Source organism: Amaranthus tricolor, chromosome 8, assembly GCF_026212465.1.
Source record: "Amaranthus tricolor cultivar Red isolate AtriRed21 chromosome 8, ASM2621246v1, whole genome shotgun sequence".
NCBI lineage: Eukaryota > Viridiplantae > Streptophyta > Magnoliopsida > Caryophyllales > Amaranthaceae > Amaranthus > Amaranthus tricolor.
This window is the reverse complement of record NC_080054.1, coordinates 26,142,095-26,167,782: the sequence shown is the minus strand read 5'-3', so window position 1 is coordinate 26,167,782 and position 25,688 is coordinate 26,142,095. Positions and strand designations below refer to the sequence as shown.

Below are 25,688 nucleotides of genomic sequence, written 5' to 3'. Positions count from 1 at the left end.
ATTAATTGTTATGTATTTTTCTAAAACGCTTGCATTTGAAAGTGATCTGTGTTGTGTGAGAAAATGTCAATATCGGTAGTAAATACAACGAACAAAATGTTAGAAGTATTTGCTACATATTCTTATTCAATAGTTTAGAAATATAATTTATATTACTTCCTCCTATTCATCTTAAAAGTCCTATTTGACTTTTCACGGATTTTAAGGAAAGTCAAAAGTGGGACCCTAAGGGTAGGAAAGTGAGTGGTATTATGTGTTTTTTAATGTAAGGGAGGAAAATTAGTATGGGTAATGAAGGGTATAATTGAAAATAGGATAAAGTTACTAAGGGCATAAAAGTCAAAAACCCATACCAAAAATAAAAGTGGAACAATTAAAGTCACTTGACCATAAAAGAAAATGGGACACATAAACAGAATAGGAGGAAGTACTATTTTTGGTAAAAAAAAATGACTAGGTAAATATCTGTTTTGTTAATATGTATGTAGACAACTGAGCTAAAGAATTACTTCTATGTCTTTTTAATTTGCTACAAAATGAAAAATAATGTAGAAGTTTTTTAAATAGTATTCCTCTTGTACATTTAAATTTGTATCATATAACTCAAATATATAAAAACTTTTAATTATGTGGCTAAAATTTAAAGAAACGAATAAAGTATATAGCACTTTTTATATTGGAGCCGCCTATTGTATACTTTTAATCAATATCTTTTGCCACTTGCTCTATCTTAATGTACTCAAACATACTCCTATTATATATTTTTATTATTTACTATTGATAAATTTACTTCTAAAACTTTCACCTTTTAGTAGTTCTAATTTAAAAATATGACCTTTTAATTTATTCTGGAAAATCTCATCTTTCTTCATTTCTCCTTTTGAAAGTCTAAATGAGCTAAAGCTCGCAAAACAAGTATATTTTGCTTTTTTTTTTTAAGTATTTTACAAGAAAAAAATTTAAAAGTAAAGAAAAGGTAAAAAAAATGCTCTATTTAAGAAGAGAGAAATTTGTATTTAATTTTTTCATGGTTATCTACAACTACAAGTTAATTAAAATATATTCATGTGAAATCTTATATTATATATTGATCAATTCATAATCTAAATTTTTACTCCCTATCTTAAAGTTATAAGTTCTTCTGAAATGCATCGATAAATATGAGTTTCAATCACATGCTTTAAAATTTATTTAAAAAGTGAATATGAACATCGAATAGGAACAAATAGAGTAAATTAATGGTACACAACTACACTGAAATCACATCTTGCCTTATAATTTTTAATATCAGTAAAATATATTAATGAAGAAACGACTTGGGGTACATGTTAACTTGTCTATAAATATAACATTTTTTGATGATTAACTTAATATTTAAGGAAAAAATTAATTCATTAAAAAATATAACATTTTTTGATTGACTATAAATATAATTTTCTTAAATAAACTTATAATTTTTTTATTTTAAATCTAAAATAAAATTAAAATTTACTTCTTTAAGAAGACCCAAGCATCATATATATATATATATATATATATATATATATATATTCAGCCAATCAGCCATTTTTTAGAAGTTACGGCAGTGAATAATTGAATTTTTATAAACTTAACCGAACCTGGGTTTTAATTGAGGCAAAAATTAGAGAACATCTCACCACATTTTTATGAGTAAATTGATAGGAATTGAAGGGTTTTAGTGAATTGGTTTTAAAAAATAGATTTTTGAATTGCTGGTGTGAAATAAAAATAGGGTTTAAAGGAGGTTTTGTGAGAAGGGTTTGGAAAAGATCGAGAGGTGATGACATTCCGGTAGTTGCTGTTTTTATAAAAGCGAAAAGATTCGGTAGTGGTGACGTTGGTTGCCATTGTTTTGGAGAACTTGAATAGTGAAACTAGAATATCATTTTTACCAAAAATAACAAATCCTTCATTTTTTACCTTTTTTTTCTCTTAAACCCTAAAATGTCAAATTGTACTAATTCTATTTTAAAATACTTGTGTGGTGAAATTATTTATAAATCGTTTTATCGTGTATTTTCATAATCAAAATTTTAAAATGTTTCGTTATACATAATCAAGATATACATGATCAAAATCAGCAAAATAAATTATATTGTAATAGTTAAAATGTAGCAAGTTTATTAAAACGGAGGATATATATATTTTTTCAAATTAATATCATTTTATATAATTTAATTTGTTTAAAGTTCGAAAATTTCGAATTACATGCTTATAAAGGTATGACACATAAAACAATACAACCGACTTAAATGAGATTATATGGTGCATATAAAAAACTTTTTACCTTTTAGTATGGTGCATATGATTTAATTCAATTTGTCATTATAAGTGCTTATATCAATACAAAAAATGTTTACTTTGTATGATTTTACATGGATTTAAGGTGATAAAATGTTAATTTATTTAAATTTTAAAAATATTTTCTTTTATAAAATTTTGATTTTATATATATATATAATCTTTAAGATACTAACAAATAATCTTTTTTATAATCTATAAAGTAAATAATCTTAAAAATAAATATTATAGCACGGGTATCAATCTAGTATACACTATTACTATAGTTTTGTGGCTGACATTGAAAAAAATTAATTATACTAAAAAGTTTGAAAATTTTCAAGTGTCACAACAAAAGAGAGTTTGTGAAATAAAACTTATTTATTGGCTAGAGAAAAATAACATGACATTTGATCTTGACTAATATCTCTACCATTCAAGCATCTTTGACTTGCATTTATTTATAGTTAAATTAAGTAAATTAGATAATATGATAAATTGCATAATATATTGTTGATAATTTCTAAAATTACAATGTTAATTTATATTTATAGCTGTCACAATTGAGTGTTTCTATTACGTAATATCTCTGTCTTTATTTTTTAATATAATATGTGTATATTTGTGGATGCTAAAAAGATCGTGCATTGCACGGGTTTGTACTCTAGTTATAAGTATAATATGAGATTCACACTAATTGTCCCATTTGATTTTTTACACTTATCCAATGCACTAATTCAATCCTATAATTTATAAAATTATAACTGTGCATAATTAAAAATTAAAAAAAATTAATATTAATAAAATTTACATTGATACGAATCCAATAAGATTCTATTTGACTATATTTTAACATCTATCTATATATATTAAGAATAACATACAAAATAAAAGTAATCGACACAACATAAAAAGCTAGAGATAGGAAATGCCAATAAAGAAGCAACGAAATTCATTTATTATGGGTAAAGAACAATAATAAGAAAATATATCTAATAAAATAAAAATAAAAAAATAAACAAAGAGAAGATTGCAAAAAGAAAAGGGCAAAATAAAATGATTGGAAAAGTCACAAAAACAAATGCAATTAAGAAGAAGATCATGACATAAAGAAGGTATCTTTACGAGAACAAAAACACAAAAACAAAACAAACCTTTACAAGAGCTTTTTTTAAGCACAAAATAGACTTTTTGAGGAAATCTCTATTGAATTATGCTAATCAAAAAAGTAATTAGAATCAACTAAAAAGGCAAATACTAACAATCATCAGCTAATTGAAAAAAAGCTTTAATAATTTAGGATTTGAAGTATATAAAATTTCACATTAAATGATCATCCTAACACAACAAATATATTTAGAACAGATAATATAATATTATTTTTGTTTTTTTCATCTACCATTATTTTCATATTGAGATATTTATGTCAGTTTGTAATATTTTTACATTTGAAAATAGTCCACTACTTTTTTTTTATTCTCATTCATGCATCCTAACTATATTTTGTTTTATCAATACAATTCAATCTCTCTTCATTTATTATTAAATATCTATATTTTCTCGCACTTTCTCCATACGAATGATGATGGTCAAGTTGTGATATTTATAAGCTACGCCTGTGAAATACTGTATATGATGAAACAACTTTAAAACAAATAAAAAATGATTTGTATAAGTCACACCTCTTTGAGGACCTGATCAGGGATGTGGGTAGTTTGAGGCGTCTTGTTTATGTCTTAAACTACTAATACTTTCTCGCTTACTTATTTGCATTCTTGTTGTTTGCTTTTTAAATATCATTCTTTCACTCGTATTTATCATCTAGTTATTTTTTATTTTATTTATATGTATTTTTTATTTTATATTTAACGGCCAAAATTGTGTAGTAAGATGTGAGTTTGCGTATTCAGCTTCACTCACTCCTTTTCGTTGCAAAAATCTCTCTTTCTGAAGTTTGTTCTCGGCCGAGGAATTATTTGGCCGCATCCTCCTTTGTACGTATGTGTCGTCGTCGCCTTCTTTCCCTCCCTAAACCTTAATCATGATTTCCTATGAACGAGATACACTGGGAATAATAATTATGATGATGGTGAAATGACTACAAAACAAAAAAGAACTACATACTAATAATTATATAAGTTGAACTATTTAACCCATATATAAAAAACATCTTATGATAAAACCCACTTACACAAAATATGTAAAGAAGTATTAATTTGCAGATTATAGTGTAACACGGGAGTGTACAAACTGTTAGATTAAAGAGACGGAAGGAAAGGGTGAAGTTACACGTACCATTACACCTACTTCAGTTCTTAACACCATGGCGAGATTCCCGGCCATCCTATTCCTTGCCCCCCCTACCTCGCCGCCTCTTGTTTTCTCAAACAATCAACCCTCTTTTTTCTTTTATTTTTTCGGTTCTTTTTATTGAATTTTCAATTTTTTATACACTAAACTTGGCATATAATAATCTCTACAAATACTACCGCATCCATGAATCTAATGGTTGAGGTCTCATAATATGTTATATACTCTAACACGCTATACACTCCTTTACACGAGAGTCATTTGGGCTAGAAGCATAGATGTAACACAGATCACCCTCCTCATACCTGACGCTTAATATTCCAGTTTAAATTAGGGTTAATTTAGATTCGAACCAAAGACCTATTGTCATGCTGGCCGTGATACCATGTCAAGAAACCAATTTAACCAAAAACTTAAACTGACGGTCGAGGCCCTATAATATGTTATGTATACTCTAACATGTTTATTAAGAAAAATGTGGATCTTCATAAAAAAATGAATTATGGTGATGAAATCAAAAATAATTATAATGTATGAATATAATTAAAAGAAAATGGTGAACTATTGTTGAAAAATAGAAATCATGCATGGTAAACTGACGGAATTCGAATTTGAAAGAAATGAGGAAAATAACAATCAAATTCACAACATTATTGGAGAAAAGTGATATTTACTTCAAGTAACACAAAACTTAATTCTCCTAAAAGTAAGAAAAAATATGAGAACGAAGTACTATCAAAAATAGTTAAATTTAACCTAAAAATGAATCAATGGAAATAATAAATTGAACCAAATAGTTTAATTAAATTAATTAACATATTTACTTTTTTATTTAAAGTACTATTTGTAAATTTGAGCTCTTTTTATTAACTTAAGACTCATTTGGTTGCCATTTAAATTAAATTTTCTTAAAAATTTTCATTCATATCTTAAATGCTAATCAAACTCAATTCCTTTTGACATTTGAATTATCTTATTATATACTTCTTTCGTTTCATTATGCTTGTTACTTTACGCAAATCAATATGTTATTTTAATTCTTTATATATTAAATTATGCACATTTAAAATTAAAGTAAAAAGTTAATATTTTGAAAGTATGCGATTAGATGATTCAAATAAGATTCCACTTTACTATATGTTTTTTACACATCACCCGCAATATAAAATAAGCTTGAACAATGAATAGTGCCAATAATCGTTATGTAACAAGTATTTGAGAACCGAAATATGTTAATAAATGTGTAATGAAAGTTGATTGATAGGTGTTCGCTAAGTTAGAATTTTGATAAACTTTTGCATTATTTTGAAAAAAAATTCTAAAAATCAAATCTATAACAAGCCACAAAAGAAATGGAGTCTCATTAAAAAATAGACTAAATTAAACTAAATAGTCCAATAAAATTGATTACAATACTTTTTATAATTAAAATATTCTTTATATTTCTAAGAAATTTTATCAAATTATCTTAACGTGAGACGGTGTTTGCTATTTTGATAAATAAGGCTATAGTAGTGTTCTGATTAATTAGTCGATTTTTGGTGAGGTGTTTTGAATCTTAAGTTCAAATTGATTTTTACATAATTTTAAATTTATTTTAAAGTTAAATTAAAAGCAGATTCAATCACTAAATCGAATAAATGTCAGATCGTTGAGTTTGTTTTGAAACGGGATATTATGAGATCATGCGACGGTTATATGGTATGGAAATGAGGTGGGCCCAACCCAATAGCATAAATTTCAAAACCTCCATTCATACGTCTCCTCGTCTCTCTCTCAAAGATTCATAATCATTCACGTTCTAACTTTTCGGTCCTCACTTCTGAATTCTGATCAATCCATGACTCTATTCCTCTCTACTATGATTCAGACCTTACCAACCACCATTAATGTCTATCTCTCTGCTCTCTTTCTAATATCTCAACAATAAATCAAGGTTTTAGCTCCAGTTTTTGGTGTCGATCGGTGATCGGAGGCAAATAAGAAAGTTATACTTTATGTGGTGCCGTCGCTTAATCAGCAATGGTATTTTCCGGCAACAACAAACACTCAATCTACACTTTTTTACTTTGTACCGGAATTTTTAGGACGATTGTCGTTTTCACGCTTTTATGCTCTTCAGTTAACGCAATACGTCCATTTCCCGACGCTCGCATTGCGTCGGAATATGAAGATTTGTTCGCTAAGTATTTCGATACAACTTCATATCAATTTCTCAATGCTTCATCATCAAGTACAGTAAATTATGATAACAAAAGAAGAGTGCCTAGCTGCCCGGATCCTCTCCACAACAAGTAATATTTATCTGTGATTTTAATTTGTATTATCAATTTTTTTTATTAATTTAATTTTTCTGAAATGTCCAGAATACCTACGTTTTTCTCGGTGCTTCATTTGAGAAGGTTAGGGAGAAAACCGAGGGTATATTGGACTTAAGAAACAAAGGAAGTTTATTTGTAATTTTTGGATCTCAGATCAATACTTCCATGAAGTAGGAGAAGGGATACATCTTGCTCATCTTTATATATGATTAAATGTTTTATTTATTTTTTTATATAATACTGATTGCTATAATATTTTATAATCTAAAATATAGTGTGTTTAGATTTATTTAATTTGTCTCAATAAAAAATTTATCAAATTAATTTTTTTTTGTTTTTAATATACATATCTAGGATTAAAACGCTATATCATTGGTAATTGGTATGAAGAACCAAAATTGACATTTAATGTGAATATGAGAAGCCTATTCTCTTGATGTATGTATAATGCATGTGCAATCTTTCTCTCTCTAATACTGTATCGGTTCATGTCATAGATTAAACAAGATTGGTTAGATATAAAGTATGGCATATGCGCAGGCTAAATTGTGAACAAAGTGTATAAAAGTCTTAATAATTCCTGTATTTGATTCTGATATATTATGTGGAAAAATATGATAACTTCTGATATATTATGTGGAAAAATATGATTATCAGTAGCAAATAAAATAAATTGAAAATAATAAAACTAAACTTGATTACTGATACAGGTACCAATTTCAACTTTCAAACAATCAAACCATTCATTATCTTGTTAATTAGTAGGGGTAATAAATAATGGTGGATAAAATAATGAAAATTTTACTCCTATGATAAGGTAGTCATGAAAATGTTAAAAGGATTATCTAGGACTAGGGCGCCCCAAACCAGAAATTTATTTCAAGGGGCTAAATAGGCAATAATACATTACAAAAAATTAAAATTTTTGACATATCATTTTGTATAAAAATGTCTCATTGTAAAATAAATTCATATAATTAATTAATTTCTCTAATTGAGTATTTTAGGATTGTAATTTACCACTTTAAGCTTGTAAGTTATAACTTTAATATTTATAAAAAATAATCACTTTAAAGTTACAAAAATTGTTATATGAGACAGTCTCATCGAGAGACGGTCTCTCATAAGAATAACTTGTAAAGTTAAAAGTGATCACTTTAAAACGTTAAATTGATTGAGCACAATACAATTGATTAAATGCAATATTAGTTTAACTTTGCCTTAGGTTTTCTTGTTAATTTATAGTAGGAAATTATAGTCCCTTCGGTTTTCTTGTTAATTTATAGTAGGAAATTATAGTCTAAGTGGAATCTTGTTAAGCTCGTCTTAATAATCATCAAACAAAATTTTTTTTGAATTTTTAGATGTACGTATATAATTAAAGAGAACAATTAGAAAAATGAGCTAATTATATAAGGTCGTCTCATAGTGAGACAATCTCATACAAAACGAGCTATTTAAGTATTGCATTGGGTTAAAACCTTAGCTTTGCATATTAAAAATAAATCAAGAAGAATGAAAATATGTTATATATCTGTTTTTGAATGGCAAAAATCTATATTCAAGACAAATAGTCTCCAACTTTAAAAAGTATATGATGATTCAAAATAATAAGCTTGACTTATATGGAGCCTGTTGTTGTCAGTTAATATTTTCTTCGTTTTAAAATACTTGCATTAAATTCTATGGAAAAATATTATTATCATTAGCAAATATAATGAAACGAATAAATTATATCATAAAAAGTTTTTTTGTTCAGTAGAAAAATTAATCGTTAAACTTCTCAATTAATTTTCTAACCAAAATTAGTCTAACTTTAAATTAACATTTTCACCAAATACCGACCATCAAATGAAGCGTTATACCAATAAAAAAGCATCCCAAGTGCACTATTGATGTGTGTTTTTAATATATATATACTTGTTCTTCATAAACTTATGTACTTGAATTATAATTTTGATTACCTTTAGAAGTAGTTTCAGGTTAAGTCTTGATTGAATTCAAGAAATGATAATTTTCTACGGAAAAATCAGTTGTAAATAATAATGTTAATATGAATGCAGATGTGAATTTGCTAAAACAAGTGCTATATAGATATAGAAAACAATATTTTACTCGATAAACGGACAATCTGAGGAACTCAAAGATCCATAGAAAATCACGACTAGCATCATCATAAAATACTAATAGATATGTAAATTATCGCATATTTCTAATTGTGGATGTAAGAATCATAATTAAAATTAAATATTATTTTTTTTAATGATAAAATTAAGTAAAAATTATAATCCAATCTTTTTCTGATTTTCGTATAATACCAACTATTAATTAACCATAGATAATCCTAATTTTAGGGGTATTTTTTTAGAGCAAACTTGGCGAACACGATAACCTGCTATAGTATGTAATTTACTAAAAAAGTAAACTGAAAATTAATATAAAATTAGATAAAATTTTAAAAATATTACTTTAAAAATTTTAAATAATTAAAAAATCATAATTTTTTTCAACATCTTTTTAACAATTTTTGACATTTTATTTAATTTATCTTTATTTTTTGAAAAAATTAAACTTGCTATAACAAATCATCAGTTTACCGGATTTACTCTAGAAAAATATTTTTCAAAGTTGGGATTATTCATGATTAATCAATAAGTAAGTTTATTATAGAGAAATGATGAAAAGATTAGATCATTCTAAATATAACTTCTTGTTAAATGGTGTACTTACTAAGTGTAAAAGCCTAATTAATTGAAAAAATTAAACAAAATATCCCCTTGATGTACCGCAAGATAATGTGAACACACTAACCTAAACATGATTGTGCACTATTAATTAGTGAACTAGAATCAATCCAAACTAATACGGGATAAATAATAAATTTAAATTAGAATTTCAACTCAATTAATTATTCTCTTTATTGGGATTCATAAATTTTGGTGAGAGACAGTTTTTTTAGAAACTATTTTTAATTAGACTGACCCATTATATATTTTTTAAAATATTTTAAGTAGGTATTATAAATGATGTAAGTAGACATTTAAGATATTAAAAGTAGGCACTAAGGATACGATAAGTAAGCATTAAGGATAATGTAAGTAGACATTAAAAATACAGTAAGTAGGCATTAATTTTTAATGGGTTGAGCTTAAGATATGTCTTTCAAAAAGACGTCTCTCAAGAGATTAGCTGATTGTGGTTTCATTGTTTTCGCTTTTGAAGTAATCTAGCACAACAAAAGGAAATCTAATTTATAAAAGCAAAATTAAATAAAACAATTAAGGAACATGAAAGAGATGACAAAAGAGATAAAATTTATTAAAGAGATAAAATTATCATAAAAGGCTTAGTTTTTGTTTGGCATCCGAATGTCTATTTATAAGAAAACTAGGTTGCAATACATTGAATAAAATAAAGTAAAAACATTTTCATGGCGGGTTAAGATATCGTATAGAATAAAAGAAAAAAATTGAAATAGATTCTCATATCGACCGGACATTGTGATATTCGTCGGAATATCACAAAATCTGGCTAAAACTAGGTTACCACTCAATTATTCTCATAAAACGGGGTAAAAATCAAACAAATATAGCACTTGTTCATAATTTTTTGAAACCTTATTGGTGTATTGCTTCTTTTTCATAACAAATACTTTTTAGGTAGTATTTGAAAACATAGAATTTATTTGAAAATAGAAAATTTAAATTTGATATTCAAATTTAAAAATTGTAAATAATACCTATATATTTTAAATTTGTAAATTTTAATAATTGACTTGGAATTCTATTGACCCAATTTTACATTTTCAAATTCAAAATTTGTCAAACATAATATTTAGGCCAATTCAACGTTTGGAAATGAATTCCAAGTTACTAAACATATCATAAAGGAAAAATTGTTTTGTATTTTTGTTTTTATTTGAAAAAAAAAATAGTGATCAAAATATATATTCTTAAAAAATCTAGAGTGTTGGTTTGATCTAAATCAACTAAAACCTAAAACAATCTAAATAGTTTTCTAATAAACCAATTAAGGGCAGAGTAAAAATTGACAAATTCTATAAAAACTCTATGCATTTTTTAAAATGATGATATTTTTCTAACAAATTTGTACACCTAATATATACTAAGTAATTTAATATTAAGACCCCTGATTTTTCGAAGTCCTATACGGTTAAATATGTTCAAAACCTCATATGAATTTTGAAAAGTCTATTTTAACTTAGGAAAATTTGCAAAGAAACACCTTTTAAAACTCCTTTTTTGTAAAGAAACACCTTTTATAATTTTTTTTGTAAAAAAACACCTTTTAAGAGACTTTTTTTTAAAAAAAACATCTTAAATCAGTTTCCGGTGACTTTTGTCAACTTTCCGGCGTTGACTATGACAGTCAACGCCGGAAAGTTGACAAAAGTCACCGGCAACTGATTTAAGGTGTTTTTTTTTTTTAAAAAAGTCTCTTAAAAGGTGTTTTTTTACAAAAAAAATTATAAAAGGTGTTTCTTTACAAAAAAAATTTAAAAAAACTATTATTTTTTTATTTTGTTTTTATTATTATTATTATTATTATTATTATTATTATTATTGTTAATTTTTTTTAAAAATTTTTTTAATTTTTTTTTTTATATAATCATAAAAATAAAATTTTTTTTAAAAAATAATATTGATAATAAAAAGAAAAATAAAAATAAAAATAAAAACAAAAATTTTAAAAATAGTTAAAAAAAATTTAAAAAAAATTAATAATAAAAAAAAAATAAAAAGTATAAAAAAATATAAAATAACAATAATAATAATTAAAAAAATAATAATAATAATAAAATTAAAAATAAATATAAAATTTAAAAAATATTTTTTTTTAAAAAAAGAATAATAATATTTATTATTATTATTATTATTATTATTATTATTATTATTATTATTATTATTCTTTTTTTTAAAAAAAAAAATTTTAATTTTAATTTTATTTTTAAATTTCTTATTATTATTATTATTTTTTAATTATTATTATTGTTATTTGATATTTTTTTATACTTTTTATTTTTTTTATTATTATTAATTTTTTTAAAATTTTTTTTAACTTTTTTTTAACTTTTTGTTTTTATTTTTATTTTTATTTTTATTATTAATATTATTTTTTGAAAAAATTTTTTATTTTTATTATTATATAAAAAAATTTTTTTTTAAATTAATAATAATAATAATAATAATAATAATTATAACAATAATAATAATAATAATAATAATAATAATAATAATAATAATAATAAGGGAAATTTGCAAAGAAACACCTTTTAAAACCCCTTTTTTGTAAAGAAACACCTTTTATAATTTTTTTTCGTAAAAAAACACTTTTTAAGAGACTTTTTTTTTAAAAAACACCTTAAATCAGTTTCCGGTGACTTTTGTCAACTCTCCGGCGTTGACTGGCATAGTCAACGCCGGAAAGTTGACAAAAGTCACCGGAAATTGATTTAAGGTGTTTTTTTAAAAAAAAAGTCTCTTAAAAGGTGTTTTTTTACAAAAAAATAAAATTATAAAAGGTGTTTCTTTACAAAAAAGAGGTTTTAAAAGGTGTTTCTTTGCAAATTTATGCCATAACATTTTAATATTATTAATAGCAATCTTAAAAGTATAAAAAATTAATGTAAATTGATTTGAATTAACTGTAAAATTATTTTGAGCCGATAAATGGCGTTATTTTTAACAATTTATTTTTTTAAAAAAGCATTTGGGACCAACATTACTGCCGGAGATTGTAACGCTAATGCTAAATCTGGGAAATATTGATTACTCTAAGACGAACAGCCCATGAACAAAAACCTGCTTTCTCTCTAAAACCCTACTTCACTGTTAGAGATCTAATCTCAATCTTGTAATTTATTGAGAGGGAAATCGAATACCTAGGAAGCCATTAAAGTAGTTGAAGCAGCAAATATGAGAGAAGGAAGAGGTTCCAGTTTGGTTTATCTTCTAACTATTCTTCTCTGCTTGGCTGCCTTTGCTTTTGCCATTGCCGCCGAACGCCGCCGTAGTCTGGTACTCTTTCTCTCTCATTTTAGTTCTGACTACCTTCTCATCTAATACTCTTTGAAGTGACTGGAATGGTGTTGTATTTTTTTGAAGCATTGTGCGATCATTTGGCACTATTTGAATCTGAAAAGTGAACTTGATTTGATTCGTTCTTTCTATCATAGTCTTAATTGTTCGATGTTTTTTAATTTAGGTTAATTTCTAGGGCTTCTATTATGTATGATTTGATACGGCTATTTACTTGGAATTTGGGCGTGGTTTTTAATTATTTTACTCGAGTTTAAGCACTATGGTTGTATCTTGTATTCTTGTTAGCAATTTTAATGTTAGTTGTATTTGCATTGATGAATTATGTGTTTCGGCTATGAATTTGACCTCGACCTTCCGAAAACCTTAAGGATAATATGAGAATAGGGAGATGAACTTATTTGTGTGAGAAAGTTGAGAGGATTACAATCATTGTTTCGTTCTAGAAAATAGTGGCATTTTCCAAATCAGATCCGCCTTTATTGACAGTTGAAGAAAATTGTTTGAAATATACATGTGACCATGTGAGTTCTGCTTAGGACATAGGAGTACAAGCTAAAAGAATTATTGCTCCTGTTGTGAGTTGATTTTGGGATCGAACCTTCCTTTAAGTAATCCAAGTCTTCTTTTCTATCGGCATGGCAACACCCGGTTTTCAACTAACCATCCAATTAACCACTTGTACCATACTTTAGCTGAATAGTGAAGGGTATTTAACTATGATTTGGAGTAGTGGAAGTTGAAAAATGATATGAGGAAATGGAATCTCTAAGCGCTTATGACAACACATAGGAATGTTTGGAGCACTATATATGGGGACGATGATTGTTAAGCATTCAGCTCATGAAGAATGAAGATTCATTAGATAGGGTTGAATTAAAAAGGCACATTGTTGATAAAGTTCTAACCTTGTGTACAGCATAATATAAATTCACCAAAATGACTTGAATTTTTTGCAAAATATGCTATTTTCCTTTCCTGATTTTGATGATGAAAACTTATTAGTAGTTTTTGCTCTCGTTTATCATTCACAATTACATTTTATTGATATGTTTATTGAGTTTGTAGTTCAGTGGCTACACGTAAAAATCTTTTAGCAATTGCAAACTTTATAGTTCATGTGATGTTGAATGATGCTGCATGGCTTTTTGTTCTAAAAAGCTTCATAGTCCATCATAAACTGTCTGTATTGTATTTTGGTTGACTGTTAGGGAGGGAGTCATTTGTTCCCTGGAGGGCCCATGCTCTTGGATTACTGTAAGTAGTATTGTGTATTTTTTGGATTGAAACACCAGTTTTTATAAATGAATGAGCATGTCGATATAGCCTTGTATGTGCCTTGGGATATTTGAAAATTATGATACTTTGAAATTATATATGGTTAAGTTTTTCAGTTAACTTTACACAAGTGTATTTAGTTATGAGATTTTGAAATCATTGACCAACTCTTGAATTGAGGCAACTGAGGATTCTTGTGCACCTCTAGGTCTCAAACATATTATGGTGGACATTGAAACTCTTTTTTGCATTGACACTAGTTGTATTGATAGAAGAATGTATTTTAGACCTTTCTATGTTGTGTATGATCATATGTGATGAAGAGTCTAGGTTTTGTGGATGACCATTGTTGTAATGTGATTGTAATTTGGAAAAATTGACTACAGTAGTTCACCTATGCCTTATACTTCCTCTAATTCAAATTAGTTGTTAAACTTCTTGTTTTCACACTGCCAACACCTCTGAGCCCCTCTGCTCCTCTGCTGCTCCTTTCCTCTCTTCCTTCGTCAAAGCACTCTGTTCTCCTTGGCCACCATCAAAGAACCTATTGCGTTTAGAGTAATAAGTCACTGCCAACTCATTTAGTTTTGCCAAACTAAAAAAGGGTATATTTGATTTAGAAGATGGAAAAAAAATATATTATTGTGCTATCTGGCCATATAAAATTTGGGTTTTTTGCCAAAAGTTTTGACTCATCACTTATATGTTTGTCTGCAAAAGTTTTCATCTGAAATGGACCAATATTTGTCCTCCATTTTCGACAGCTCAGAGGGGATTTTCATAAAAACTAACACCTTGACCTAGTTGTTCACATGTGCTTTGACAGGTAAGAAGCATAGTAGTACAACTTATGGGCAGTGTGATATGAAAAATGCTACTAGATTTAAAAACAGGAAATTTTCGTATTACTGCTTTCTTGCTCTGACCTTTACATAGAACACCTTTTAACTAACTCGTCTTACACTCGTTCATTTTATTTTCATACTTCATCGGTTCTTTTTAGTTAAAAGTTTTAGACTTAGTGCACTGTCCATAAATTAATGGTTTACCATCCTTTTTCGTATTACCATCTTTTTGTTCTACTTGGATTGATGTTCCACCTGCCCATGAAATTTATCTGTCCATTTTCAAGCTGAATTAGCTTAATCATTAATGATATTATTGTTCATCTTTGAGAGCAAAATGTGCCTTGAAGTCACTTGATTATGGTGCTACTGCAATATCAGGATTGATTTTTATCACTGATACATTTCTTGTGGCAGGGTAATGTAATTTTAGATGAATCCACCAATTCGACATACTGTTCTTACAGTTCTGATGTTGCTACTGGATATGGAGTTGGCGGATTCCTATTTCTTCTTTCAAGTGAATCACTGCTTATGGGAGTGACCAAATGCATGTGCTTCGGTAGACCATTGGCCCCTGGAAACAGTCGAGCATGGACAATCATTTATTTCTTCTTGTCATGGTGAGGATATCTCTGTTTTGGAATTCTTGATGCATCTATAAGAAACTTTTTTTAATGTCTTCCAACATTGGTTAGTGAACTGAATAAAATTGAAAATGCCCACTATTCATGGGAGATTTGCTCCGAGTTTCCCTGTTATTCTAATCAGCTGATAGTTTTCCTTACAACTTACCTTCGAAGCACCTTTCCGGGTACTGGACTTGTTGCTGCCTGGTTTTAAGACTAAGGAATCTCTTAAACTTGGACTGCATTATGTCGAAGCACTTCTCAGAGTCAATTCAATATAGTATTGTCCATCATAATTCGAAGCCAAAGAACTATAACTATTGTCTCAAATAATCATTTTGCCCCTTAGCATGTCAGAAGAGATATTCTTTTATCGACAGACAGTACTGTAGTAGTGCTCTTTTTATTATGTTAGGATGCATAGTCAATGGTACTAGTTAAAAGCATCAATTCATGCATTTTCGCCAAAGAATAAAGGTGAAACCTTTTACGGTCAATCTATAACTTCATATAGATGGCTGGATACATGTCACATTGGCTAGTGATTCCAGTTCAAGTATTGACAATAGAAACTATTGCTACCATGGTTATCAAAATCGCAATCTGGATCGTAGGATCGTATGATCCTACGACCCAGATCGGTGTCAGTGGCTAGAATCGTGCATAGGATCGGTCAGGATCGTTGGTGGGATCGGTTAGAATCGTTGGTGGGATCGGTTAGGATCGTAAGCAGGATCGTCAGGATTGGCTAGGATCGTTAGTAGGATCGGTCAAAATTACTAATTAAAATTTTTTTTGGTAGTATATTTGTTCTTTTTTTCTTACTATGGTTTATTATCATATCCTCGTGTGTATGTGCTATAAATATATTATGTGTAGTGTATATCTTATATATATTTTGTCATTGAAAAAAATGATATTAAAAAAAGTAAGATATGTATGTATTTTAAAATTAAAGCAAAATCTTAAGAAAATGTATGGGTTCTTAATGCTTTTTTAGATTGAAAATGATCAAACAATAAACATACACATAATACAACTTGTTAATTCTGCAAATTTGTAGGATTGTCCGATCCTACGATCCAATCCTACGACCCGATCCCGCCAGTTGATTTCGATCCTACATAGAATCTCGATCCTGACAACTTTAATTGCTACCCATGTTTGTTAATGATATGTCTTCCATTGTCATTCACTCTTAATCATAAGACTCTGCCATTGCTGTGTGTTCAATTGTACAATATGATCTTTTTCCGCAACAATCCATTTTGCATTTTTGTATCCAATGGATGGGGATTTGGGTGTAAACCAGTCCAAAAGATTTCAACTTCAATTCATCGGCTAAAAACCGTCAGCTGACGACTGTTGTGCTTGTGCAGGATAACATTTTTGGTAGCGGAGGCATGCCTATTGGCAGGTGCAACCAAGAATGCTTATCATACCAAGTACCGTCATATGATCTACGCACAGAATTTCTCATGTGAGTCTCTGCGGAAAGGTGTTTTTATCGCCGGAGCTGTGTTTGTCGTTTTCAACATGGTCCTCAATGTGTACTATTACATCTACTTTTCCAAAGCTACAAGCTCACTGACAGAAGCTCACAAGGCAAATCGCTCCAGCTCTACTGTGGGAATGACCGGGTATAAATAAGATCTCCAAATTTTCAAATGGTGAATTCTCGTTTCCTCGAAGTGAAAACGGCAGATCATTGAAGTGTATCAAATATAAGAAGCAGTGGAAACTAAGCATTACTAGTTCATAATGAGAAGTTTCTCTCTTATCTCTTGCACAACATAGTTTGTACTATATTGTCTGGTTCCTTACCGCGACACTGACATTATTACAACAAACCATTGCGACTGCTCTTTTAGCTGTTGATATTAAACTGTATGAATTATAATGAAAATTAATGTATATTTATCTAGCAAAATTATTTTGTACTATATTGTATGGTTAGAGCGCTACATTAAATTCAATGTGGTCAAATAGTTAATACACAAAAAATATTATAATCGAATGATGGATATATTGGCTAAAAAGTTGTAGTCGAATGACTGATACACTAGCAAATTTAGAGTTTTTTTTTTAGGAACTTTTGCCCTAAATGCAAATAATTTTTTTATAAAGAAATATCATTCAGATAGGCTCAATCGCTTAGGTATGACTCGTGAGTTCATATAATAGTAGCTTAAAAACTCTTAAGATTATCGGTGATTCTGTTTTTAAGCACTGCTTAAGTTACAACCTAGGTGGTCTTTACGCGAGAACTTCGATATCTTCTCCACTTAACACGAAAAATCACTAAATACCTTAGCAGTTTTCTAAAGACAGAATTGTCGAATACCTTGACAAATTGATTTTACACATGAACAAGAAGAACCACTCAGATTGTTAGTGATTCTAAAAAAAAAAGTTAAACTTAAAAGTGGATAAGTTTGATGTAATTGAGGGACCTAAAATAATTTGACCTAAAATTGTAGACTTGTAAACTTAAACCAACCATTTTGAGGGGAAAGTTGTAGACTTGTAACATACTTGAGTGTTGCACTATACTTTATCTCAACTCTTTTAAAATTATGAACCCCACGTGAAGTATCATCAAAACTTCTAAAATTTAACACTTGTAATAAATTAAATACTGCATATAGATTATTATATATCTATAATTCCATTGATTACGTTTCACTAATATATTATACGTAGCATCTAAAAATATAACAAAAATTAGTATAGCTTAATGGTTGAAGTATTACATTTGTAATCTAATGTTTAGGAATGAATTTTTAATGTAAACAATTAGTTTTTGAATAATCTGATAAATTTATATTATAATATTATTACTTTTTATCTTTCATAATTTTACATTCATGCTTTTTAGTGTGTGTGTTTATATTTTTGTTATCTGAATTTTAATAGTATTTTTTTGGAGACTTACTAGGCGAACTATAGAGTTAAAAACACTTGGTTCTTTCAAAAGGGATAATTATAGAAAATTTTAACTCTATTTGTTGAATATAATTTTTGTTATGATTCAAATTCATTTCATTTATATGATTATATATTGAAATTAGAAATTAAAGATTAAATTTTGTATGACCATATGAGATGTATTAATTTTTAATTGTGTTATTCAGATAAGCATTTTTTTGAAATGCATTAATTGAATAAACATTAATTATGACTTTTAATCGTCTTGCAATTCTCACTTAAATTTATGGACCAAATTGCTTTATTCTTTTTTTCAACCAACTAGAAAAAACTCTCAATAAAAGAAAACACAAATTATTGTGAGAGACGATCTCTCCAAGAGTCGTATTAGATGTATGAGTTAAATAGTCAAATTAAAATAAATTAAAGTGAAAATAAGAATGTGAGCTTCTAATTTTGAAGTCGTCTGTTTGAGAAACAATCTTTACAAAAATAGCTGGAAAGAAAAATTTTCAAATATAACCAACCAAAAAAACACCCAAAACAATATATATATATATATATATATATATATATATATATATATATATATATATATATATATATATATATATATATATATATATATATATATATATATATATATATATATATATATATATATATATATATATATATATATATATATATATATATATATATATATATATATATATATATATATATATATATATATATATATATATATATACATGGATTTTAGTTACAACAAAATTTAGTAAACAACAGCCATTCAAAATCATTCTAATTTTTATGTAGGACATAGTGGTGGTGCACTGGGGCTAATACAAGCCATACTCCTAGTCCTACTTGTTACTTTCAGATAACTATAAATATACCACTTGTATATCTCAACCACATATGCCCTATCTCACCTATATATATCAATTTTGTAGTTCATTTTCTGATACACGTAACTAATGAAATGTTGTACAATATTAAATATCATGCTAATTTTACATAATATACGAGTTGGCGTCAACGCATTACAATTACAATTAAAGTCAACACATCATAATTGTGTTTCAGCCTTATCATTTAATACCAGTAATCAAACAAACCGTAACAGAACTTCGTGAATGTAACTTCGCTAGAAAATCTTACATAATTATGGAGGAGGATGTTGGATAGTTTTAAAACCCCAAAGATCATCTTCAACAACATCACTATAGAACTCATTAGAATTATTAGCATCTCCTTCCCAAAAGGAATACCAAGTTGAGCCCCATGACATTTGTTCATCCACCAATGTACATGGCTTCACCCATGCCCTCCAATCTTCATTCTCATGATTATGATTACTTCCCATAACTATTGCATTTATTTCCAATGTACTATTATTATAATTATTATTATAATTATAATAATAATTATTATTAATATCAATGTTCTTATTAGTATTTTCACTATAACTAACATCTTGATACCTTGGTTTCTCCTCCGTTGCTAATGCCGCCATCGTCGTTTCTACCATAGTTACTATACCTTTGTTATTATCACCTTCTTTATTTGTTTTTTTCTTCCTAGACATGTTTTTATCACTATAACTACTACCTCTATATTGATTTATTTTTTGGCTTTCCATATATTATTGATTTTTGAAATAAATTAAAATTTGGTGTTTTATTTGGGATGAAGGGAAAAGTTAATAGATTGGAGAATGCATGGTTTAATTTTCAAAACCCTAAAAGTGAATCTTATTATATAAAGATGGAAGCCAATTAAAGAAGGAAACAAAGGAAGAAACAAACAAAAAAAAGAGTATTAGAAAGAGATGATTTAAGTGATATAGAAAGAGATCTTATCCTATAAATACTATCAATTTGGAATGTGGGATGGATTTATTAGGGAGTTAGGACAACTTAGGTTATACTATTGATGATTTGATGCCTTACTTTGCTTGGATCACATGGCATTTGTTTTATCCTTATTTGGCATTAAAAATCTAGAAGTTGGCTTTAGATTTACCTTTCAATTGGTGGGTCTTTTTGTCATTTAAAAAGTGGAGATGTGCAACATGTTTGATCGTTATGTCCCTAAATATCAATAATCACAAATGTTACATGCTATATAATATGCATGAATGTACTAAGTCAGAATACATGGTAGAATATTTTGAGATAAAATAATAAAACGCTTCAAATTAAAAAAGCATGTATCACCATTAAATTATTTGTCAGTATTTGTATCGAAGTTAGAGACAGTATTTGTATCGAAGTTAGAGACTTAGGAGCGTTTGGCAATTAACTTTTTTATTGGCTTTTAATTGATTTTTGGTTTTTGCCTTTTTGTTTGTAAAACAACAAAAAAAAGAGTTTAGTAAATAATTTTTAAATCAGAGCCAAAAAGCTATCTGTATATAGTTTTTTTGGTTTTTGAATCACTTTTTTTTGGTTTTTGAATTACTTTTTTTTTTAATAAACAACCAACAATAAATAAATAATTTTTACCAAACTTCTTCATAACAACCAGCTTAAATAACTAGTTTATCGATCAATGCTTTTAACTTATAAAACCATTACGGTCAACGGTCATTTATCAATCATAAACTCAAGTAGGCAACGGCAATTACCCACTAACATAACCACCACATAAAGAAAGGAACAAGTTGGTGATTACAATAGGGTGGTCCATCTTGTATGTCGGCTTACGACAGTTATTATACAATTACCAATACTAATTCAACTGATTTTTTGCTAAAGACAAACCCTACTTGTGTCGGCAATTCTGTTTTTTGTAGCATTATAAATTATAATAAAATTATTGCTATAAAAATTCAAAAAAATAAATAGTATCTTTATTGATATAAATTTCGGAGAATATGTATACATAAAATGGTGCAAAATATATATAGCATAGATTGATAGTTGTTTTAAAGTAGATAAGAATTTTATAAGGCTACTTAAATTGCTATTATAAACATATTTAGTGTAACGATTTAATTAGTTGTTAGTTATTTAATTAGCTTAAAATATTTTTTTAAATTAACTTGTATTAAAACCCGTGCAATGTACAGATTTGTGAGAATGAAGATATATGAATAAAAATTTATGTAATATGACTTAAAAAGTTTAATTTTAGTATTCAAATTAATTTAACCATTTGTTTTCTATGTTAGGTAAATTTTAATAATGTATAACTCATGGTATTTTTAACCTTATTTATATCATTCTATACAAGAAAATTTTCTAGTTGATTAGTAATTCTTCCGTCCCAATTTACTTGCAATATTTGTTTTTTCACGCAGTCCAATGCACTAATTTAATCCTTAATACCTCTAATTATGTATAATAAAAAATTATAAAACTTTGTTATCAATAATCTTTGCAATGAGATGAATTAAATAAGATCTCACTTGACTATATTTTAACCTATAGATTAAAAACTAATCACAAATTAAGAATGATGAATGAATAGTGTCATTTTTACCAATGTTGCAACTAATATGGAACGGAGGAAGTATTATAAAAATATTAAAATTATTTACTTAATAAAGATGGTAAATTTACGCTATATAAAAAATTCAAATCAATAACTTATCTAATATAGCTCAATCAAAGTTATAATCATTTAGTTTATTTTGTTTTAGAAAAGGTAACAAGTCAATTTAATTAATTTTTAAAATAGTTAAACATGACAGGATGATTAATTTTGTTTGCCACATAAGCCAATATCAATTAACCAATAAAATTATTCCATCTTGTCGAGCTCCATTAAAATGACAAGTAAAATATTTCAGTCTTTTTAATAGATTATAAGAAATGATATGATTATTCAACAAATTAGCACTAGCATTTTGGGGTGTAGCTGTTTATATATTATTACAACTTGTATTATTTTAAAATCAAAAATTATAATTTAGAATTTTCTCTATATTTTCTCAACAAATTTTAACTGTTGTTAGTCTCTATTGTGATTTGTGGGTAAGTTCAAATCATTATGGTTAAAACTTAATGAAACCCCTTGATTTCTTGAGTCGATTGTGATGCATGCTTCTTCTACAATATTTCAAACTATTTCTTTCGTCTTTCGCTGAGACAATTTTGATAGAAAAAATCATATACTAATAATTTGTATTATTTAGGTATTAAAACCATGTACAGAGGCGACTCAGGGTGAGCTAAGATCGTCTTATACAAGTATTTTTGAAAAAAAATTAAGATAATTATGCGAAAATCAAACCCAAAATTCTACCATCTTCCTCAGAAAAAATGGTCTTTTTCACTTTTTTCAACTGACACAAAATCATATTTTATATCTTTATTTTGTCTTTTATATATCATTAGCCGGTGAAATAAAAGTAATTTCCTGATATAAATGATGGCAATTGCCAATCCCACTCCGTCTTCTATTCGATGAGTTTAATCTCTTTGTCGTTTCCTAATATAAATCATGCTTAGCTGTTTGACCCAAGCTGATTATAATCAACAAGTCTTGTATGAAACCATCTCACGGTGAAACAAATTTATATATGCGGTCCAAATTATTTATATTTTTGAAAAAATTAATTCAAAACTAAATCTAAACTGTTTTTTAAAATTTTTTAATAAACTAAAAATTAAAATTAAAACATCTCATATTAAGTCATTTCGCAGTAAGACAATTTTAATAAAAAGTTTTGTCTTACCTTTTGTATAAAGATACACTAATTGTGAAAATTTGAAAACCATAAGACAAATAATCAAAAAAATGAACAAAATAGTATAACTTTCAACTTAATTCCAAAAGTAAGCGTGAAATTCTTAAACCTTAGGTTTCGGGCTGTTGGCAATTAGTAACTGCGAACAAGTCAAAAAAGAAAAAATAGTTGTTCGCAGTTAGTGACTGTGAACAGGTCAAAAAAACAAAATAGTTATTCGCAGTTACTAACTACGAACAGCTGTTTGACTTTGTTTACAACCATTTTACTTAATTTTTTTTCCTAATTATTGAGTTGTTATTTGTTGTATTTGCATTAGACATTAGAATAAGTAATTACAAGTCAATGTATATTTCAGGCGGGATGATTCATCGCCAAAACTCCGAACATTCGTAAGTCAAAGCTTGAAGGCTCTGATAAAGTAAATAAACATATATATATAATTAAATACATACAAATGTTTGAAATATACAACTATATATATATATATATATATATATATATATATATATATATAGTCGATCCAAATACACAAAAGCGAAACGACCCTCATCTACCCTATCCAACTGAGTTGGTCTTCTACGCCTCCTACGGTAGTAAGAGGCGTTCAGGTGTCGCTCTGGCAATGGAGGGGACTGGTACTGTGATGGCTGCGATGGCCCAGCCTGCGAGGTCCCCGCAACGTCAACAGGGAATGAAAGGTCCATCTCCTCCAAATGATAGTCATAAGCAGGAGATGAGACGTGCATATGAGTGGTAGCCGGTGAGGACTCTGCAGCGACTTCCGGTATGAAGTGCTGGAACTGCGTGCCAACGAGCATGCCTTGCGCAATCTCCCTCACCGGATCCTCGTGGCTGTACCGCTTCACTGCTGTCGCACCTTGTGCCTGCAATTAATATTTAGTTAATGCAATATTATATTATGTATATTTAATCATTTAAACGCAAATGAAGACTTACAAATTGGGTCATGGTAGGCGCAACAGGTGCGTAAGGTGCTGCTGCGATGATGCCACGTGGTGTCATCCATCGGCAAGTGATGGAGAGGAACCACGGCATGTAGTCCAGTGTAGTAGGTGCACTATGAACATCGATCGGCGCACCTTGGACCAGCAGCTCAAGTCTACGATCCCAACGAGCGATATGGCACCAGTTGATCTCCATCCAGTTCGCCGTACCATAATTCTTGCGCGAAATTAGGTGCATCTCGGGTTCAGTGTCGAAATCAAAGCATATGAGTGGCACAGAAGCCCTCCACGCGCCTGATTGAATCCCCGAGTGCTCGGGAACAGCTGCAAGGCTTCCACAAGGTACGGGTCCCACAAACACTAAAATGCATGTTATGAAAATGTAAGTGATGTGTTGATTAAATTGAAGTAATAATGAATACTGAAATATTTACCTGGTTGGGTCGTAGCAGGTCTAACTGATCTCGGTAGAATTCGAAACCGATCCCGGTGTACTTGCGCGTCCGGCGTGCGAAATTACACCTTGAACCATACACAGCATCTGGTGGGGGTTGTTGCAGAGGAACAACATCACCACGACCAACGGTTCTGTAAAGTTGGCCGATAAGAATACGCTCTCACGCCCACAGCTGAAGATTGCAAATCTAATTAGTATGTAATTCAACAAATGCGGTTTCGAATTAAATGTTATTGTTATTACCTGTAATATGACTAGTGGTCCTGCAATCTCCTTGACGTTCTTATGGGCAGCGCCACATAGCCTCCTGTACAAGTATCCAAGGGTTGCGGAGCCCCAGCTATACTCGATGATGCGCTCAAAAGGGTCGTCAAGTAAAGTCAAGTATAGGAGCTGTATTTGGTTGTTTGTTTTATCGGCAAACAACACAGCTCCTATCAAATATAAGAGGTACGCCTTGGCATACCTCGAAATGGTGCCTTCATTCGCATCTTCTGGGAGATGCGAGAAGGTCTGAACCAACCATGTGCAGCGCAAACCGCTCCCCCTGATCACTTCCGCTGGAGGGCGCTCTCCCAATATGCGGTGCACCATGTCACGCCAGCTTGATAGCTGGCGTCCGGCTGTACACACGGCACGTCTCTCGATGGGAAGTCGTGTTAGTAAGGCTACATCAAACAGTGTGATGGTAGCCTCACCTAGAGGAAGATGAAATGTGTGCGTCTCCTGACGCCATCTCTCGACCATTGCTGTGACAAAAGCGTGGAAGGAGTGAGTAAGAACCTACCCAAGTCCTGTATATGGACAAAAAGGCTTGTTGCTTAGCACACCACGCTCGCTTATAATTCACATCCACACCAAAAAAATCTTTAACCATCTTCCATACGATAGAT

At 28.7% G+C, this 25,688-nt stretch overlaps 2 protein-coding genes across 2 annotated transcripts; one reads left to right on the top strand and one right to left on the bottom strand.

Moving 5' to 3' along the window:
• The first annotated feature begins 12,668 nt into the window (after positions 1 to 12,668).
• LOC130821128 (uncharacterized) lies at positions 12,669 to 17,756 on the top strand. Its single transcript, XM_057686771.1, has 3 exons — positions 12,669 to 12,970; positions 15,532 to 15,737; positions 17,123 to 17,756. The coding sequence occupies exons 1-3, from the start codon at positions 12,869 to 12,871 to the stop codon at positions 17,391 to 17,393; spliced, it is 579 nt and encodes a 192-aa protein (XP_057542754.1). The 5' UTR covers positions 12,669 to 12,868; the 3' UTR covers positions 17,394 to 17,756.
• A 5,336-nt stretch (positions 17,757 to 23,092) lies between these two features.
• LOC130821735 (uncharacterized) lies at positions 23,093 to 24,888 on the bottom strand. The gene is made up of 4 exons (XM_057687520.1): positions 24,773 to 24,888; positions 24,331 to 24,698; positions 23,963 to 24,257; positions 23,093 to 23,145 (listed from the first exon to the last, which is right to left on the bottom strand). The coding sequence occupies exons 2-4, from the start codon at positions 24,574 to 24,576 to the stop codon at positions 23,093 to 23,095; spliced, it is 594 nt and encodes a 197-aa protein (XP_057543503.1). The 5' UTR covers positions 24,577 to 24,698; positions 24,773 to 24,888.
• Between the last annotated feature and the right edge of the window lie 800 nt (positions 24,889 to 25,688).

Excerpts from the sequence above, each read along its gene's own strand:
- LOC130821128 (XM_057686771.1), top strand. The coding sequence starts at position 12,869 with ATGAGAGAAGGAAGAGGTTCCAGTTTGGTTTATCTTCTAACTATTCTT. Across the intron at positions 12,971-15,531 it reads CCGAACGCCGCCGTAGTCTG|GGTAATGTAATTTTAGATGA; the intron begins GTACTCTTTCTC and ends TTCTTGTGGCAG. Across the intron at positions 15,738-17,122 it reads ATTTATTTCTTCTTGTCATG|GATAACATTTTTGGTAGCGG; the intron begins GTGAGGATATCT and ends GTGCTTGTGCAG.
- LOC130821735 (XM_057687520.1), bottom strand. The coding sequence starts at position 24,576 with ATGCACCTAATTTCGCGCAAGAATTATGGTACGGCGAACTGGATGGAG. Across the intron at positions 24,258-24,330 it reads CGCCTACCATGACCCAATTT|GCACAAGGTGCGACAGCAGT; the intron begins GTAAGTCTTCAT and ends TATTAATTGCAG. Across the intron at positions 23,146-23,962 it reads CCTGAACGCCTCTTACTACC|CTTGGGTCAAACAGCTAAGC; the intron begins GTAGGAGGCGTA and ends GATTATAATCAG.